Below are 16,751 nucleotides of genomic sequence, written 5' to 3'. Positions count from 1 at the left end.
AGGATAAAGGTCACTCTTTCGAGGATGCCAATGTTCACATTTTGGACAGAGAGGACAGATGGTTTGAAAGGAGTGAAAGAAGCCATCTATGTCCACTGTGAGCGACCGTCTTTGAACAGAGGCGGTGGTTTACGACACCAACTGTCTGCCATCTATAATCCAGTTTTGAGTTCCCTCCCCAGACGCCTTAACGCCCACTCACATCCTGGGCCATCTGACCTCAGGAAATCGCATGATAAGGTGGGGCCAGGTTTCACAATGAGCTCATCGAAACCCTGGCTGATTGGGACCCACACCCATTTTCACACCTTGGATCAGAGGATCATCAGGGGGTCCTTTTGTCCCTCTTTGGGGGGATACTCCCACTGGGTTTAAATCTGGGAGTCTCCGCCATTTGACCTTAGAACTGAAGAAGCTTCTCGGATGAGAGGTGAAACGTCTTCAAGCAACTTAAAGAAGTCCAGACGCTTTTCTTTGCAAACTCCTTTGACTACGATGACCTGGATGACTGAGAACCTTCACAGACAAAAATGGGACAGCAATTTATTAATAGTAGCATGTATTTTTTAAAGTCTTTATTTCGTATATAGAGTAAATTGATATTATAAATTAAATTTTGTTAGCCTCTTTCTTGCGTCCCTAAAGAAATGTAGTTGTGTGTTATTGTCGTATTTCATCTTTTTCTGTGTTTCATTGAATCACAGAAGGATTTCATTCAAGAGAGTAAAAAATACATCCTATTCTCTGCTGTTTGTAAAATTTTGCTACATACTTACAGCATATCTCATATTTTCAAAGCTTGTGACTTATAAATATTGGTAAAAATAATGTATAAATCTATACATTATACTTCAATTTTGGTCCTCCATATGTCCAAGTCCAAATCAGTTCCATTCAGTCTGCCGTTCTCCGACATGTACCCGGTGACTGGTTGAGCTACTAACACGTGACTGTTGAGGACGCTAGCAGCTTCAGTTAGCTATCATGCGTCTCTTGCTTTTCTGTCTCCGTTTGACTCTCCTTGCTTGCGGTACTTGTTTCCAACGTTTGTCGCTTCTCGCGTGATTCTTAAATCTCGTTGCTGGTCAGCTGGTGTCAGAAGCTGATCTTCCTTCAGCTGTCAGAGGAAACATGAACACGGTGGTGACCAAATTAGAGCCCAAATGGATCAGTTTCACCTTCAGGCACCCTTGGTTAGCCGCTACGGCAGCCTCCAAGGTAACCGCTGCACATGTTAGCCTCTGTAAATGTGATGCAGACTGCTGCTGCACTGTTAATGGGCCATTTGTTTTCACACACATAAAAAGTAATGCACTGGAGAAACTGTACCACATTTAAGCTAACCAACTCACGCACGAGCCAAGTTTGTATTTTTATTTTCCCCAAACTGGAAATAGAAAACAGATGTTTGACATCGCAGCTCCTCCAGCTGCTTTAATGGAGGTTAGAGGCCTCATTGGTTAGATTTTAATTAGTCTACAGGCCTTCTTAAACTAACATAGAAGAAATCACGTGGGGAACTGTAGGTTTAATATGAATTTTGAGCAGTATTGTAAGTACCCTCCAGGCCCGTAGCCTTCTATGAACTTCAGTAATATCAGTATGAGAGCTTGCTTGTTTATGTAAGTGGAGATTTTATGTGTGTGAATGCATAAATGTACCCAGGAAGGATAGCTGAACCCAAGGCTGATGAGGAGGAAACAAACTAACATACACACAGAGACACAGTGAAAATCAAGCCCCCACCACATTAGATGGTATTCCTAATAAACTGGCCACTGAATATATTTTAAAAGAAGTTTGCCTCTTCCTCAGGTCAAGCTGTCCACACGTCCTCCTGAACCGGTCATCCCAGCTAAGAAGCCTTTCAAGGCGGAGCTGGTTGGTGGGAAGCATTACTCGTGGTGCACCTGTGGGCACAGCAGGAAGCAGGTGAATCCCTACACCAGGGGTGTCCAACTCCAGGCCTCGAGAGCTGCCGTCCTGCAGCTTTGAGATGCATCCTTGTTCCGACACACCTGAATCAAATGAATGGCTTGTTACCAGGCCGTTGCCAACCTTGATGGCATGCTGAAGAGATAATCCAATCATTTGTTCCAGCTTTGTTGGAGTAGGGATGCATCTAAAAGCTACAAGACAGTAGCTCTCGAGGACTGGAGTTGGACACTCCTGCCCTACACAATCATTCGCTTTCCTTTGTTGGTCAAATTCAGGTTTCACGTTGGAGCCTGTGGCAGCTTCATGGGTGTTTTATTCAGTCACTATCTCAGCATCGTAAACATAAATGTTGCTTTGTTTTATAAAGTTTTGTTTTTTGTTTAACAAATTAAGAAAAACTAAATTATAACATTTTAAAGAGTAAAGTTTCAGATTATTTTCAGATCTATTGGTTTCATAATTCCGAAATGATCTGATGCATTTATAACGCTGAAAGTTTTTCTTCTGTAGCATATAAACATTAAAAACTTGTATTTACAGTAGTTTTACACATTGTTTCTTGTTTAAATGAGCGTTCCAGCATTATTTGTGGTTTGATTCTTGATTTCTTTCAGCCTTTCTGCGATGGAAGCCACAAAACCCGAGCCCAGGGCCTCTCCCCGCTTCGCTTCGTCCCAGAGAAAGACGCCACAGTTTGGTTGTGTGGATGCAAACACACCAGCAACCCGCCCTACTGCGACGGCACGCACAAGCAGGACTTCATTGTATCTGCTCCGCTACACGAACCAGCAGAGTCCTGAGTGTGGAGGGGTGTGTGTTTCCTGTCAGTGTTTTCATCAGTGATTTGACATTCATGACAAAGACACTGTTGCAGTCACATTAGGATGACTTTACGGTACGACAACAGAGAGCAGTTTATACTCAGGGTATTGAGCCTATAGTATTAAAATCGAAGGCCAAATGTTAAGATTCCGGCGGCAAACAACCCGGCAGGCACTCCATGAAGAAGTTGGGATGCAGTGTTATGCTGGCCTTGATTTTGAAGCTCAAGTTTTGTATCCATGAGATGAAATTAGAGTTGGTGGCAGGCTGTGACAGTCATTAGCCCACACTGCTCACGCCACAGAGACAAGTCACTCTCTTCTTTCCACTGAACTTTTGAATGGTGTGTGTATGTAAAGTAAAAATAAACAGGGCAGTCTGTACTCTGAGCTATTGTCTTTGTAATGGTTTTAAATAATAATACAAATGTCATTCTCATGGATCTAGCTGGGAAATCTGTTTAACAGGACTTCTGCTAAAGCAGCTCTGGCCCCATGTCCTGCCCCTTCAGGATATCAGTTTCTCCAGTTAGGAAGCCGAAACCTCTGTGAACACATTCCAAAAAGGTGCACTGAAGAGGCAAGAACAAGATGAGCCACTTAAGGTTCACAGATCACTGCTGTCTGATTGTCCATCCTAATTTTTCTCTGGTTTTGCATTTTGCTAGGGTCCTTCTCACCAATTGTAGCATGAGACAGTACCTGCACTCAATTCAGGTTGCACAGGTTTTCCAGCTGCTCCATGATAGCACATCTATATGAGCCATCACAGGGTTTGCTGTGTCTCCAGCACAGTTTCAAGACAATGAAGGAGATGCCAGTAAACAGGTGCGAGGAGCGATGTAGAAGAGCTTCAACCCAGCAGCAGGACTGGTATCTGCTCACGAGGAGCACTACCAGAGCTTTACAAAGTGGCCTACAGTGAGCTGCTCATACACGTTTCTGACCAGACTATCAGACTCCAGGAGAATGGTATCAGGTCCCCAGCCCTGAATCTGAGTACCTCTCAGATATTATGCATCTGATGCTACCAAATAGCACTGTCCATCCAGGAGCATGCCCAGACATTGTCTCCTGCTACCAATAGTGACAAAGACTCACAAAAGCTGATCCTTCCTAACTGGACAGACTGGCGTTCCTGAAGTGTAACTGACCTTGTGTTATACTGAGGTGATCGAGTGTTGCTTTCATTTCCTCAGCTGTCCATCCATTCGTCTTCTCCTGTTAACCTCAGGGTTAACACAACGAGACTTCACACTCACATTCACACCTGTGGGAAATTTATAATCACCAATGAGCCTAACCCCACTGCCTGCTCGTCTCTGACTGTGGGAGGAAGCCAGAGAACCCACTCAGACACAGAAAGGACCTTCATTCAAAGCAATGATTAAATACAGCAAACAAAACAAAAAAACTGTCCTGCCACTTTGCACCATGTTGTTAATTTAATTAGAAGTCGCCCTAAATATTTTGGGAAAAAAAAAAAAAAAAAAAATGTAATGAGCACTGTTACATCTCAGATTATAAAATACAGCTGTAGTTGTTTATGATGCAGCTGTGCCAAACATTTAATTCACACCACGTTAAAATGAAGGAAGGCGGTCTCATTCTTCTCAGGAGGATGATGAGAACGAGTCGGCGGGATGGATGTCAAGCAAACATTTGTTTGGATCATAAACAGGACACTCGGGTCAGAAAAACCTAGTAAGTAAACATTTTATTGACCTAAAACATGCACATATGGCTGCTTTTTTGTAATTGAAAAAAAAAAAAAAACAACGCATCATTGTTGAACGGAAAGAAGAAAAAAAATAAAAGGAATGCTTGAAATGCATGGAACTACAACATACATGGCCAAATATTCAAAAATCCCTTTTGAGTTCTTCGACTGCCATGAAGGAAAGAACGCTGACAAACAGCTTGGTAGTGCTTCTGTAAATATAAATGCTTCTCCTGTCGGGAAAATACTCGTCGGTTTGTGTGAAGTGACCGTAACAAAGTGCATCAACAGTTTAATGAGCATGTGTTACCTGATGAGCCGTTGCTTATACTGGACACTTATACAGCAGTTATTAACACGTCTGACTGTTTAAAGCAAGAGTTTCTCTTCCTCGTCTTTACATCCAGCTTCAGCAGTGAGCCGCACTGCAATGCCTTTCAGCATTTTGTCTCAAGTTTCACGGAGGCCAAATCGATGCTTATGGAAATGAAACAGACCCACTGCGTGTACAATACAAAACGATTACAATATCTTGTATAAAAGATAAGTTTATACATATGTATGCACACATGCTCACATTTGATACATACTGTACAGTTTGTATGTGTGCACTGTTCTAGTCTAACACACATAAACACGCACGCACACGCACACGCACATACATACAAGTGTCTATTTGGCTGCACGTTTCAGTCTGTCCTGCTGGAAGATAACACAAATCTGCCTCCCACATTTCCAGAAGGACGAAGGCCCGAGCTCTCTTTGCTCTGCACAAAGAAACAAGGAAGCAATTCAAACAGTGTCCTCCTCGCCGCTGTGCGCGTGCGCGTTAGGTCGTGGGAGGCAGGCCGCTTTTGTCCCCGCCCCTCGCCTCCTCTTTGCCGGCCCCGGAGCTCGTGCCGTTGACAGTCACCTTGCGAGCGGCCTGTTTGGAGGAGAGGGCGTGTCGCTGAGCGTTGTTGGACACAGTTGTACCGTTGGAGCTTTGGATGGCGGGAGAGAGGTTGTGGGACGCCGGGCTGGACTGAGAGGAGGCTCGGGCCGGCTGAGCGGCAGCGGGACTGTGGACTTTGTCGCTCTGAGAGTCGCTCTCCGACGTCGGGCTGGTGTTGACGCCATCGGAGTGGCCCTGGGCAGCAGACTGGGACGGCCTCCTGCGCTTCCGGGTGGGTTTGACCAGATACTGCAGAGGGATGGGTCCAGTCTGCACGGACGCAGAGAGACAGAGGGAAAACGTGTTTACAGGAGTGGGATTTTCCTTAACAAATCCCTTAAAAACACAGAGTCCATTTTCAAACTAGTCCCACACGTACAATAATAGCTAGGAACCCAACAGCTACTCTGCTAATTTAGGCAGCACTTTTGTTTAGGACAGGGTCAATGACGTGGCAGCTGAAATAAAAGCTGTTCAAATCCTCAAACTGCTAACCAAAAACAAAAAAAAAAAAAGGTGCATCTTTTATTACCTCCATTAGCAGAGGACTGAGTGATCTGATCATTTCAAAGATAAATTCAAAGCAATGCTTCACCCGGCTGCTCACAACATAACGGACAACATAACAGATAAATTACTGTTGTATATTCCAGCCTACAATTACAGACTGTATATAAAAGATGTACACAGCTTCTGGATTCAAAGACAGTGATGTCAATATAAAAAAGCCTCAGATTGTCATTCTTTCTAATGACCAGCAGGGGGTGATATCTGTAGTTGCAAAAAGATGTTTGCTACCTCTGGAAACACTTTGCTGAAGACTTTACAGTCTTAAAGATCATCATAAAGGTCACTTTGTAAATGATGGTCCTAGTTACAGTGAAAAGCAGGATAAACCATGCAGGTTTCACAGTTATTAAAGACATAATAGTGTCTTTTGTGATGTTGCAATTTTCAATCTGGATGCTGTTGTTGTGTTCGATAAGGTCATCAAGTGATCATTTCTTTCTGAGAACACCAAAAAATTTATGTGCGGGAAAATAAACCCTGAAGGAGAAGTTCGGACATCAGATCTTCCTCTCTACTGGAAACCAGAGGGTGTCTGCTCGCTTTGTGACCCCACCAGGGAAACTGGTGGCTGAAACGTTTGATGCGAGCAAGTCTTGAAGTGTGGAGGGCTGCGATATGTGTTTGAAAACAGCTCAGTCAGATTTCACTGGATCTGATGAAAGTAATAGAAGGTCAGAATAATTAAAATACTTATTTCTGTAGTAAACTGTTGCTGTAGCTGGAAAAAGCTTCGCCTCGGGCGTCGCTACAGCAGATCATCTCCCTCCATCTGACCTGATCCCTCCCCTCTGCATGCCCTCCATCCATGAATCTTCTCTGTGCTCTTACTCTTTCCCTGCTCCTGGGAAGCTCCATCTTCAGCATCCTTTGCCCAGCCCTCCTCTGGACATGTCCAAACCAACTCAGCCTTGCCTCTCTAACTTTCTCTCCAAACCACTCGACCCAAGCTGTCCCTCTGACTCTGGCATGTTTTTAACAACGTCGGCCTGATGAAGACCACACAGTCACACGTCCTGTTTGAGCTTGTTCTTTTAGGAGCGTCTCCGTTTCCTTCCCAGCAGTTCCTGGTTTTACTTTACAGTTTACACCAGTTCAACCTGTAAGGACTTGAAGTTTATTCAGGAGAGTAATCCATCACATCAGACTTTAGTCTGCCTCATTTTTTTAATTTCTCAAAGGATTTACTTGGATTTTTTTGAAATGGGATTATGCGAGGTACTCTTTGGTAGAGTCGGTTATTACAGACAGCAGACGGCAGTCGGCACAGCCCTTTGTTGGGAGAGGCAGACTTGTTTAAATTGTAAGATTAATGCATACAATTTAAACTACATTTAAAACATTTTTACAATTTTTCCCTTACAGTCGGGTATAGTCCTCTCCTCAAATCACCAGACACCTTTGGAGTCAAGATCTTTACCTCACGGGACAGGGGAGTAAAAGTAGTTAGTAAAAGTAGTGAGTGAGGATTTGTTCAAACCAAAAAGTCCCAGATTAACAAAACAAGTCTGGTGACTTTGAAGCGAGGACAGTGGATACAACGGCTTCGGTTACCTCTGGGAATTTTTTTTTTTTTTTTTCCCCAGTTCTGCTTATTCTCCTCTGGGCAAAAACACCCCGTTAAAGCCACAGGTCAGACAACTGCTGGGATTTTCTGTTTTTCAGACCATTCTCAGTAAACCCTAGAGATAGTTGGGAGGGGAAATTCTAGAAGATCAGACCAGCCCACCTGGCACCAACAACCACAACACATCCAAAGTCACTTAAATCAGCTTTCCTCCATATCCTGATACTCGAGTTGTATTTCAGCAGACTGTCTCGACCATGTCCACATGCCTAAATGCATTTTTTAAATATATATATATATTGATTGAATCCAAACAGACTCTTAAAAAAATAAAATAAATTTTGTACTCTCCTCATTTCACGCTGCTGATGTTTGTGTTTCAAAGTCAAAGACATGAAAGGTTTCACTCACTCGTCTCCACTCGTAGAAGTAAGCGATATCCATTAGTGTGTAGTAGTCCTTTAAGGGTTCGTCCCCATACAGCACCTCCACCTGTAACACACCATGAAACCCATTTAACACGTTAGCGGGAGAAAACATCCCCTGCCAGCCGATCTGTTTGAAGTTTGTACCGACAGAAACGATCACGGCGAAAGGTTTGTTTCACTGCGTACAAATAAAATAAATCTGTTTAAATAAATCTTTAAACAGACGAGCAAGATTCTCTTCTTCAAGCTTTACGTGAATCTCTGTCTAGCTTCAAGGCCAGTTTATGCTCCTGACGGTTTCCTTCACCCGTGTTTCTGAAAACAAAGAGGTTGAGGCGCAGCTTTGTTTTTCCACATCGCTGTACAGTTTTAATCACGTACCATTTCATAGAAACAGGATTAAGTTACACATATTTGACTTGTGTGTGAAATCCTTCAGACTGGCTCATCTTCCTCTTCAAACAGAAATCAAAACAGCTTTTTGTGGAGAAAATGTGTTTTTAAAAATTTCTTCTAAGCCGCCTGACTTTAATATCAAGTGGCACATACCTGGAATACTAAACCCACACGAGTGAGGAACAACTCCTTCTCCACACCTATAAAGCAGGACTCTGAATAGCCAGATACGCTGTGCTAATCTGAGCTAAGGGATCTACATACATGTGGAAAGATTTAAGAATTACTTGTTGCAGCCCACCTGCAGCACCTTCACAGCCTTGCAGCGAGCTGCGGCCGACACTTTGGGCTGAGTGTTCACTAACACTTCTGGAAAGGAAGCTTATAGTGGTTCTAATCAGGGCCCCCCCCCCACCCCGAAAAAAAAGGTGAATCTGTGAAGCTGGGTTGTAATTCTCTTGTGGGTTTCCTTTGACTTCATTTGATCTACTGCTTCCATAAAAAATGAAAGTGGCATTAATGATTTTGCAGTTTTCAGAGCAGTGTCACTTCAGGTAAGCGTCTGCTCGTTATCACGTTGCACTGAAAGCTCACATATCAGCGCGATGATTGCCAGAACTCTTTTATAGCCCACAAATGCAACCCAATATGACCTCGCCGTTGTAGCAGCTGCTGTGGAACAACAAGCCGTTTATATTTTTGCACCTCAGCCTTGAAGTTTTCTGCAGAATCGATACTGCAAACGTTACTGTGCGGGGCTGCGGTGTGTCCAATTACCCGATAGTTGTTGGGTATATCCATCTTGCTGCGGAGGAACTTCGCTAAGTGCATGACGGACATGGCTGCCGGGCACTGCAGGAAGCGTTTACCGTTGGACTGAGAACAAAGAAGAGCAGAGAGGGATGCATTAATCCAGGATGAGGACCAGAAAACCATAATTACACCGGCTAACTTCAGCTGCCGCTTTTAAACATCTTTGCTTTACCTTGTCTCCTTCCATCTCTGAATGCTGCCTCTCATTATTTCTGCAGGGGGAAATTAAAAAGCAGTTAAACAATAATTAAATTTCTTTACATTTTAATGATATTTAAGAGTTTTTTGCAGGAATCAGATTGCAGCTGGTGGAACAAAAACAAAACTCCACGTAGAGCTGCAGATTAATTGTGCCTGGACAACGTGGGACCCGGCTGGAAGCTTCCTCTGTTTGCTTCATGGTCAAAGCTTCCAGTTACAAACACACTGAAGTGACAAAAAACCCCAAACTGTTCTGATAATATTGTTATTTTAATATTAACTAACACCTGTGCGATTCATATAAATACTGTATTAGTATTTACAGTATTTAAAGTATTTTTAGGACTTTTACGTAACCGTTTGCATTGTGCTGTTCACTCAACTCATTTTATTTCTTTATTCACAGAAAGTCACATTTTGTGGTAGATTGTGTTTTATGTAAAGGTGAAATGACTACTTGTTGTTTTAAAGGTCTTGTCAAATCAGGTTTTGATGCCTACGTGTGGTTTTCCTTCTTTTTACGCTCTCAGCAATGGAGAGTCTTCAGCTGACTGTGCTGATCGGAGCGAGGCCTGCAACCCTGGAGGAGCTACAGAGCAGGGGACAGGATTTCAGAGCTACAGCTAAATGGAAAGCTTAGATGAGGAAATATAAACCATTTCTTCCAGCTGTCATCGTGGAGAACATGAGGTGTTTGGACAAAAAGAACCGCTCGGTTGCAGTGAAACGTAGCTGAGCCTGCACTGCCCGGGATCTGACCGTACCTGGTTTTGGGACTTCTGAGCAAACAGACATTAATTTGAGCAGTAAGGTGGAATGTGGAGGGAATGTATCGTTTGTGAAGGAGAGCGGTGGAATTCTGGTCTGGCTACTTGGAAAGACTGATTGTGTGGCCTGAATATTGAACTCGCAGCTGTCTGAATGAGTCCATATGAGTTGCTGGGGGAATTTTCCTCCTTCATTGGTGCTTGATTTCAGTTTGAATCAACACACTGTTTAGATTCAGCTGACACAGAGCTCATCCAAATGACTGTGCATACCCACAGATAACAAATGACCTGAAACGCCCTCTGCACCACTCACAGGCTTTTCTCATTTATCTCATTAGAGGAAGATTTTACTTACTATGCTGCCCATTATACACGAATTATAATATTTAATAAGTGATATATATCTATATCTATATATCTCTATCTAGATAGATTTTTTTTTTTTAAATCTATGGTTTTATTGAGCCAAGTTGTTTTTCCAACTTTTGGCTGCTGTAACAAAATAATTGACAAAATTTGAGGATAAAGTAAATCTTCTCCCTCTATACATGCACATAAATGGGTAAATAAGACACACGCAGGCGGACTCGCTGTTCTCTCAGCAGTAACTTTCAGTGGGACAGACCACAGATTAACGGTTCTCGCTCTTATTCTCGAGTAAAATAAAAATAAGAAGGAAATGACTGACTCACTTGTTCCTCTCGTAGAACTGTATGGACAGACTGATAATTTCATCCTCTGCTATGTTGAACGTCTCCACCACTTCCCCCGGTTCCAGCACACGATTCTCTGCGTAGAAGTCCCGCCTCCGTTTCATCTCATCTGCGGGAAAGCCACACGCATCGTGAAACTGAAATCTATGACAAAGATATGACTAAGCCTTCACTGCCTCCCAAAACTGTGGTCATTACCTTTGAATAACCCCGGAACGAGCTTATAAACAATATCTTGCAGAGTTTTGTCTGCTCTGGAATGAAAAACAGAAAACAAAACATTCATGTCAGATATGAAACATCATGAATTTGGAGAGGTTAGGAAAAAAAAATGACATGAAGCAGACTGGATTACCTGATGCTGAGCTGTGGACACGTCTTGTGGACCTGGACGTCACATCGAGGACAGAACTTATTGGTCTCGAGGAAGGCAACGATGCATGTTTTACAAACTACGTGTGGAGAGAGGACAAGCTGTTAGGAGACGAGCAGCAGAAAGTCCAGAACATCTCTCCTCCTCTCAATACAAACCTTTACCCTCAGGATGAAGACTTGGTGCAAAGCATACAGTCAGGTTTTAGTAATGTCGTTTCTTTTATGCGTTTGTCTATTTTAAAGGGTTTTTTGTGTCATTAGAGGCCTCTTTAACAGCTAAGGCTCAGGAGATTGAACAGGCCCCATGGGTCTGTGGTTCAATCCACGACTCCTTCAGTCTGCATACAGAAGTGTCCTTCGTGTGCTCGAGTGAAAAAGCACTTAAAAACATAGAACTGTGTGTGTGTGTGTGTGTGTGTGTGTGTGTGTGTGTGTGTGTGTGTGTGTGTCCACAGCACCCAAAATTAACCCAACATCTCCACAGGTGTATGTGCGTGATAAAGTAAATAAAAGATCTTGGCACTCGACAGCCATCTTGAAACACTTTTGAAGCATAATCTAAATTAAATTTACTTTAAAATGTAATGTGCAGGTTCAACAGTCACATCTGATTTTGAAAATATGCTTAAATGTTTGCAGACTTTGCCCTAAAATTCATTAACAAAGGAAAATTCCCTGCTGTGGTTACTGTTGCAGAGTTCTTTCTTTGGATGCAGTCCAGCCTCTGTTTCTGTGACCTCAGTGTGACGAGGTCAAGCAAAGGTGCGAAGGACTCAGGAACAGAAGCTGGATGCTCAGTGAATCCATCTGCGCTCACACTGGACTGCTAACCAGCCTGATGGAGGATGTCTGCTGCTACAAAACACACATCTCACTTCCCCCTGTTTTCTCACCACATTGCCTCATGCAGGTCATCTAAACCAGAGCCACCAGTGAAAAATATCACTTCATTATAAAAAACAAAAAACAGAACATAAAACCAACAAAATAAAACATTTCAGAGTAATCTTTCTTTTCCTCATCTTTGTCTAAATCACTCCATCCATCACTTCCTCCAGCCAGCCAAAAGACAAAAAGAAAAAACATTCAAGATAATTAGAAAGGCTGCGATACGACAACAGGCATTGAAGCTTAATTATCCAGAACCTTAAACACACTTTGACATCTTTAATAAAACTTCCAAACTAGTTTGATAGAGCTCATATAAAGCTATGTACTTCATGTGAGGCAACACCTCAACAAGGATTAGCACCAGCGGGTAAAGGCAGGAAATGGGAAATAAACGTATAAACTTATATAGATGCTCTGCAGCGACTGTCAGTCACGCTGACAGCTTGTTGGATGGTGCATCGTCTATGAACTGTGAACACCTCCCCTTTCATAAAGGATGGTCCGGTGTATCCTCTGCTAAAGGAAGGAACAAAGGACGCATTGAAGCTTCTTTCCTTACCATCTGGAGAATTCAAGAGAGGTCTTATTAAAGCTGCTATGCTGACATTGCTGGGTCACTTCCTGGATTTGGGTCACTTCCTGATGAGACTAAAAGACTGGTGCCAATCCACACCTTACTTTATAATTTATGATGATTATTTTGTTTGGATGCTCATGCCGTTTCTTCTTACGTGCTTTCTGCATAGCAACAGGCTGACACTCTATACCAGGACACGGTTCCCCTTGGTGCCGATAGCGTTCTCTTTATTTATTTATTTACTCAGTGATAAGGTGTCAACACAGGTTCTTGACTGCTTTTAATGCCATACAATGAAACGAGAGATTTCTGCTTCATAGTTTAACTCTTTGACTCTACTACAGCAGCTTTGCATGAATCACAATTCATAATAATCCCCATCTATCTATTCTGAGCCTTCATGCACCCCTCAGTTATTCCTGTGTCTGAAACAAGCCGATTTGGCTTCTCTCCCTTTCAGTCATCTTTCTTCTGATTGGCTGCCCTTGCACAGGTGGGTGGGAACCGTGTGCTCGCAACCAGAGCTCGGTCAAAGAATGTCCCCATCCTTCCACTCCTCCAGCTTTCAGAATGGGAGGCCAAAATATTTATTTTGTGGCTTCGGCTTTTCTTTGGTTTTTGTTTTAACACTGGTTCTCGTGTCTGTGATAGTGGAAATAAGGACAATGATCAAGAGTTTCTTTTATGGGTTTTGATTGCAGTAAAATACCTTTCTGTAAATTTTTGTGACATCACAGCACCATGAGCAGCTTTATGGCATCTGCCATTTTGATTTGAGGCACGAAGCGAGCAGCAGCCTCCTGATAGCATCACCATCAACCACCACAAGCAGTTCCTTCTTATCCACACACGGAAGCCTCTTAATTACTTTTTTAATGTCTGTTTTAATTATTGCTTATAAACAAACAGCATCCAGGGAACATGAGCCGGCATAAAAGCTGAACTGAATATCTAGTATGATGAGAGTATTTTTAAAGGCAAAATTAAAAGGGGACAGTCATTTGAATTTATTAATACAACTGATACCACGTTTACAAAAACAAAGAAAATGAGGGCTTTACAAAAGCAAAATAAGTCCCGAGGGCCAGAGGAGGCCAGCCCATTGTCTTAATCCGGCCTCAAACATTCAGGAAGAAAACCTAAACCAGGCCTAGTCTATTAGTCAGATGGTGAATATAAATAAAAAGAAACACTGATTCAGCTTTTCAGTGGATTATTTTATGTCATGGTACTCGAGACGGTCACAGAGTGACCAACGTCGTCTGTCAGAAAGTTGTGGGACTCATTCTTATCCTTATGTCTCCCAAATTGGTGGAGTTTAGTAAATGTGTCGCTCCGTGCTTCAGCTCTGTGTAGTCCTTTGTATCATTTAAGTAAGTTCGGCTCTCTGAATGAAACTGGCTTCCCACCCGTGTTCTCGAAGCAGGTGTAAGAACCTATTTTAGCCATTTAGCTCCATTTGCTCTTATTCATTGAGGCTACTTGAAGCCATTTTCAGAACAACAGCATTAATAAGGAGTTGATGGCTCTCCATAGATTGGCTCTGATGGGTTCTGAGCGCCCATATTAGGGATATCCCCTCTCTGTGACATCACACAGATCCAAGATTAGAAAGGTCTGCCTGGTGTTTTGGCTCACAGGGATTCCTTGACCGGCATTTGAAACTTTGCCCACGTTTAACGTGAACATCCAGCACCAGCAGTTTAAACACAACCCAGAAGATGCAGTCATGTGCTGCTGCGCAAGTGTAGTCCCTGAAGTGGACCTCCTACAGGCCTAATTGAGGTGGAGTGTGTGGCTCAACATCATGCCTGTTCACCTCCCTCCAACATCATCATGAGCAGAGGTCTGATGGAAACGGTGTGCATGCATGTAAGGTGGTGCATTCATGTGAGGAACTTACAGGAGTGCAGGCACTCTACGATGGTAGTAGCATCAATCAGGTAGCCGGCGCACAGAGGGCATGTGAGGTGTGGGTTCAGATCTGTGATTTTGATCCGGTTAGGCTGCATTTTATCCATCTGGGCTGATCTGCAGAAGAAGCAGAGAACGTGAGGGGGTTTTTATGAGCGCTTACTGCTGGAGACTGCAGGTCATCCCCCACATTGTGCCCGGATCCCCTCACACATTGTCTGCACCGCGTCAGCGGCTCGCGAAACCACAACAAACTGAGCCCGACGAAACCCCCCCAAATCCCGGTGCTGGGTTCAGGGACGAGCCGGGAGCAGGAGCCGAGCAGCTCAGCGCAGACTGTGAGGGGCACACGGCAGGCAGCGGGCTATTCGATCGCCCCTGTGTGGCCTCATCTCGTGCACCAGCTCATCTCCTCCAGCCCAACAAAGAGCGTTTCCCCTCCCCGCGGAGCTCCGCCGTCCGAGCCCGCACCTCAACCCAGCACCGGGGGCGAAAGCGGCGGCTCGGAGGGGGGCACCGAGCCGCAGAAAAGCACACTGGTACACAAAGCAGCCATCTTAAATCCACTGACAGGGCTGCTGTACCAGGAGGCGAACAAGGGAGACTCGAATGTGACACCGTGCGCCTCGCGTTGCGCCTCCGCAAACTGCGCCGCGATGAGCGCGATAAACAAAAGCGATCCGCGACGCGCGGTCCTACCTGGTCTCTCCTCCGAGGGTCCGCGTCCTCGCGGCGCAGGGCGGCTCAGTTATTTGGGACTTGAACAGAATTTGCAGCAGCGCCAGAAAATGGCTTTTTTCAGCACCGTCAGAGGACTGCCCATTTTGGATCACGTGACTTTATTTTGTCGCCTCGTTCACGGGGCGAAGAGGCTGTCCAGACTCAGAGCCCGCAGGCCCCGCGCACTTTGTCCACGGTGTTTGTCCCGCACACGCCGAGCCCCGCACTTCTTGTTCTGATTTCCCACCTTGTGATTAATTTGTGTCAGTCAACGGCTGCTCGGCCCGCCCGGCCCCGCCCTCCGCTGCTCTGAGTTTCTGTGGATGACCGAGGGAGAGAGGCCCTACAGGCCTCTTGTCCCCGGGCCCGAGACCCACGGATGTCCCACCAGCTCCGGGAGATGTTATTAGAACTGAGAGGGTTTTTTTTTCCGTTTTCATTTTAATTATTTTATAAGAAACAAGTAAATATACTGAACAAATTTCATTTTTAGACACAATTAATAATTGTTTTACAAACAGGACATAGATTTCCACCTGACAAACAAATACTCAAAAGATTTAAACAAATTTAACAACATAAAATAATAAGTTTGCCACGTGTGGGACTAGTAAAGGTTTATCTTTCAGGGCAGATTAGTTGACATGCAGTAATTTCTAATTTCTAACTAATTTCTGAAATTAGAAATATCCCCCAGGTAGAGCTGAGATAACAGCACATGTTTAAAGACATGAAATAAACTCTGGGGGAAAAAAAGGGTTATGAGAAAAGTTACTTCTGACTTTAAGAAAGAACGGTCTCATTCACAACATCACAAAGGAGGAGGAAAATTCACTGGTCCTACATTTGCCTTGAAGCACAAAGTGTAAAAATGAAAAGGAAAAAAAAATCATAGTTATTTGATGCTGGTTTTGGACATCCTGAATGTTTCTGAGTGAATCAAAGGAGAGCATCATTTTTATTTTGTGTTGAATAAAGTGAGTCCACAGCAGCTCCGCACGATCTATTCATCCTGCTTCATCCTTTTTGCTTTTTTTATAGTGAAATTTACCTTTGCACCCATAGGTGTAGATCTATGGAAGATCCAGGAAACTGTGATTGCCAGACACTTGATTTGATTAATTATTGCATATTTTCCGCATTAAGATGAAAGCTTCTTTATCCACGCATGAAAAAAGTCTTTGTCTCCTCGGTAATTCCTCTGCCTCGTTCACAGGGCAGATGAACTGTAGATTCATTTGCTTCATGCGTCTAAATACTGAGACAACACCCCCACCGCCCAAAATCTACACCTGCGAATCAACCAAAGCTGAAAACACAGGATAAAGAAATAATACGCTGTGATTTCGACCAAGTTTCAAAAACTACAACCCCCATAATGCACCTCAGTGGCTACCATCTGTTCT

General features: G+C 43.7%; 2 protein-coding genes across 2 annotated transcripts; one reads left to right on the top strand and one right to left on the bottom strand.

Annotated features, from left to right (window-relative positions):
• The first annotated feature begins 644 nt into the window (after positions 1 to 644).
• LOC100701013 (CDGSH iron-sulfur domain-containing protein 3, mitochondrial) lies at positions 645 to 3,149 on the top strand. The gene is made up of 3 exons (XM_003447971.5): positions 645 to 1,218; positions 1,816 to 1,932; positions 2,553 to 3,149. Exons 1-3 carry the CDS (start codon positions 1,132 to 1,134, stop codon positions 2,736 to 2,738), a joined length of 390 nt encoding a protein of 129 aa, XP_003448019.1. The 5' UTR covers positions 645 to 1,131; the 3' UTR covers positions 2,739 to 3,149.
• Positions 3,150 to 4,450: 1,301 nt separating this feature from the next.
• On the bottom strand, positions 4,451 to 15,610 carry LOC100707092 (polycomb group RING finger protein 2). The gene is made up of 9 exons (XM_005470124.4): positions 15,325 to 15,610; positions 14,615 to 14,742; positions 11,224 to 11,320; positions 11,067 to 11,122; positions 10,848 to 10,977; positions 9,357 to 9,396; positions 9,149 to 9,247; positions 7,959 to 8,039; positions 4,451 to 5,683 (listed from the first exon to the last, which is right to left on the bottom strand). Exons 2-9 carry the CDS (start codon positions 14,730 to 14,732, stop codon positions 5,309 to 5,311), a joined length of 996 nt encoding a protein of 331 aa, XP_005470181.1. The 5' UTR covers positions 14,733 to 14,742; positions 15,325 to 15,610; the 3' UTR covers positions 4,451 to 5,308.
• Positions 15,611 to 16,751: the final 1,141 nt, after the last annotated feature.

This window comes from Oreochromis niloticus, linkage group LG6, assembly GCF_001858045.2.
Source record: "Oreochromis niloticus isolate F11D_XX linkage group LG6, O_niloticus_UMD_NMBU, whole genome shotgun sequence".
In the NCBI taxonomy this organism is placed as follows: Eukaryota; Metazoa; Chordata; class Actinopteri; order Cichliformes; family Cichlidae; genus Oreochromis; species Oreochromis niloticus.
The sequence above is the reverse complement of the archived record's forward strand: the minus strand, read 5'-3'. Positions and strand labels throughout refer to the sequence as shown.

Excerpts from the sequence above, each read along its gene's own strand:
- LOC100701013 (XM_003447971.5), top strand. The coding sequence starts at position 1,132 with ATGAACACGGTGGTGACCAAATTAGAGCCCAAATGGATCAGTTTCACC. Across the intron at positions 1,219-1,815 it reads CCGCTACGGCAGCCTCCAAG|GTCAAGCTGTCCACACGTCC; the intron begins GTAACCGCTGCA and ends CCTCTTCCTCAG. Across the intron at positions 1,933-2,552 it reads GTGGGCACAGCAGGAAGCAG|CCTTTCTGCGATGGAAGCCA; the intron begins GTGAATCCCTAC and ends GATTTCTTTCAG.
- LOC100707092 (XM_005470124.4), bottom strand. The coding sequence starts at position 14,732 with ATGGATAAAATGCAGCCTAACCGGATCAAAATCACAGATCTGAACCCA. Across the intron at positions 11,123-11,223 it reads TGTCCACAGCTCAGCATCAG|AGCAGACAAAACTCTGCAAG; the intron begins GTAATCCAGTCT and ends TTTTCATTCCAG. Across the intron at positions 10,978-11,066 it reads CGTTCCGGGGTTATTCAAAG|ATGAGATGAAACGGAGGCGG; the intron begins GTAATGACCACA and ends GCTTTCCCGCAG.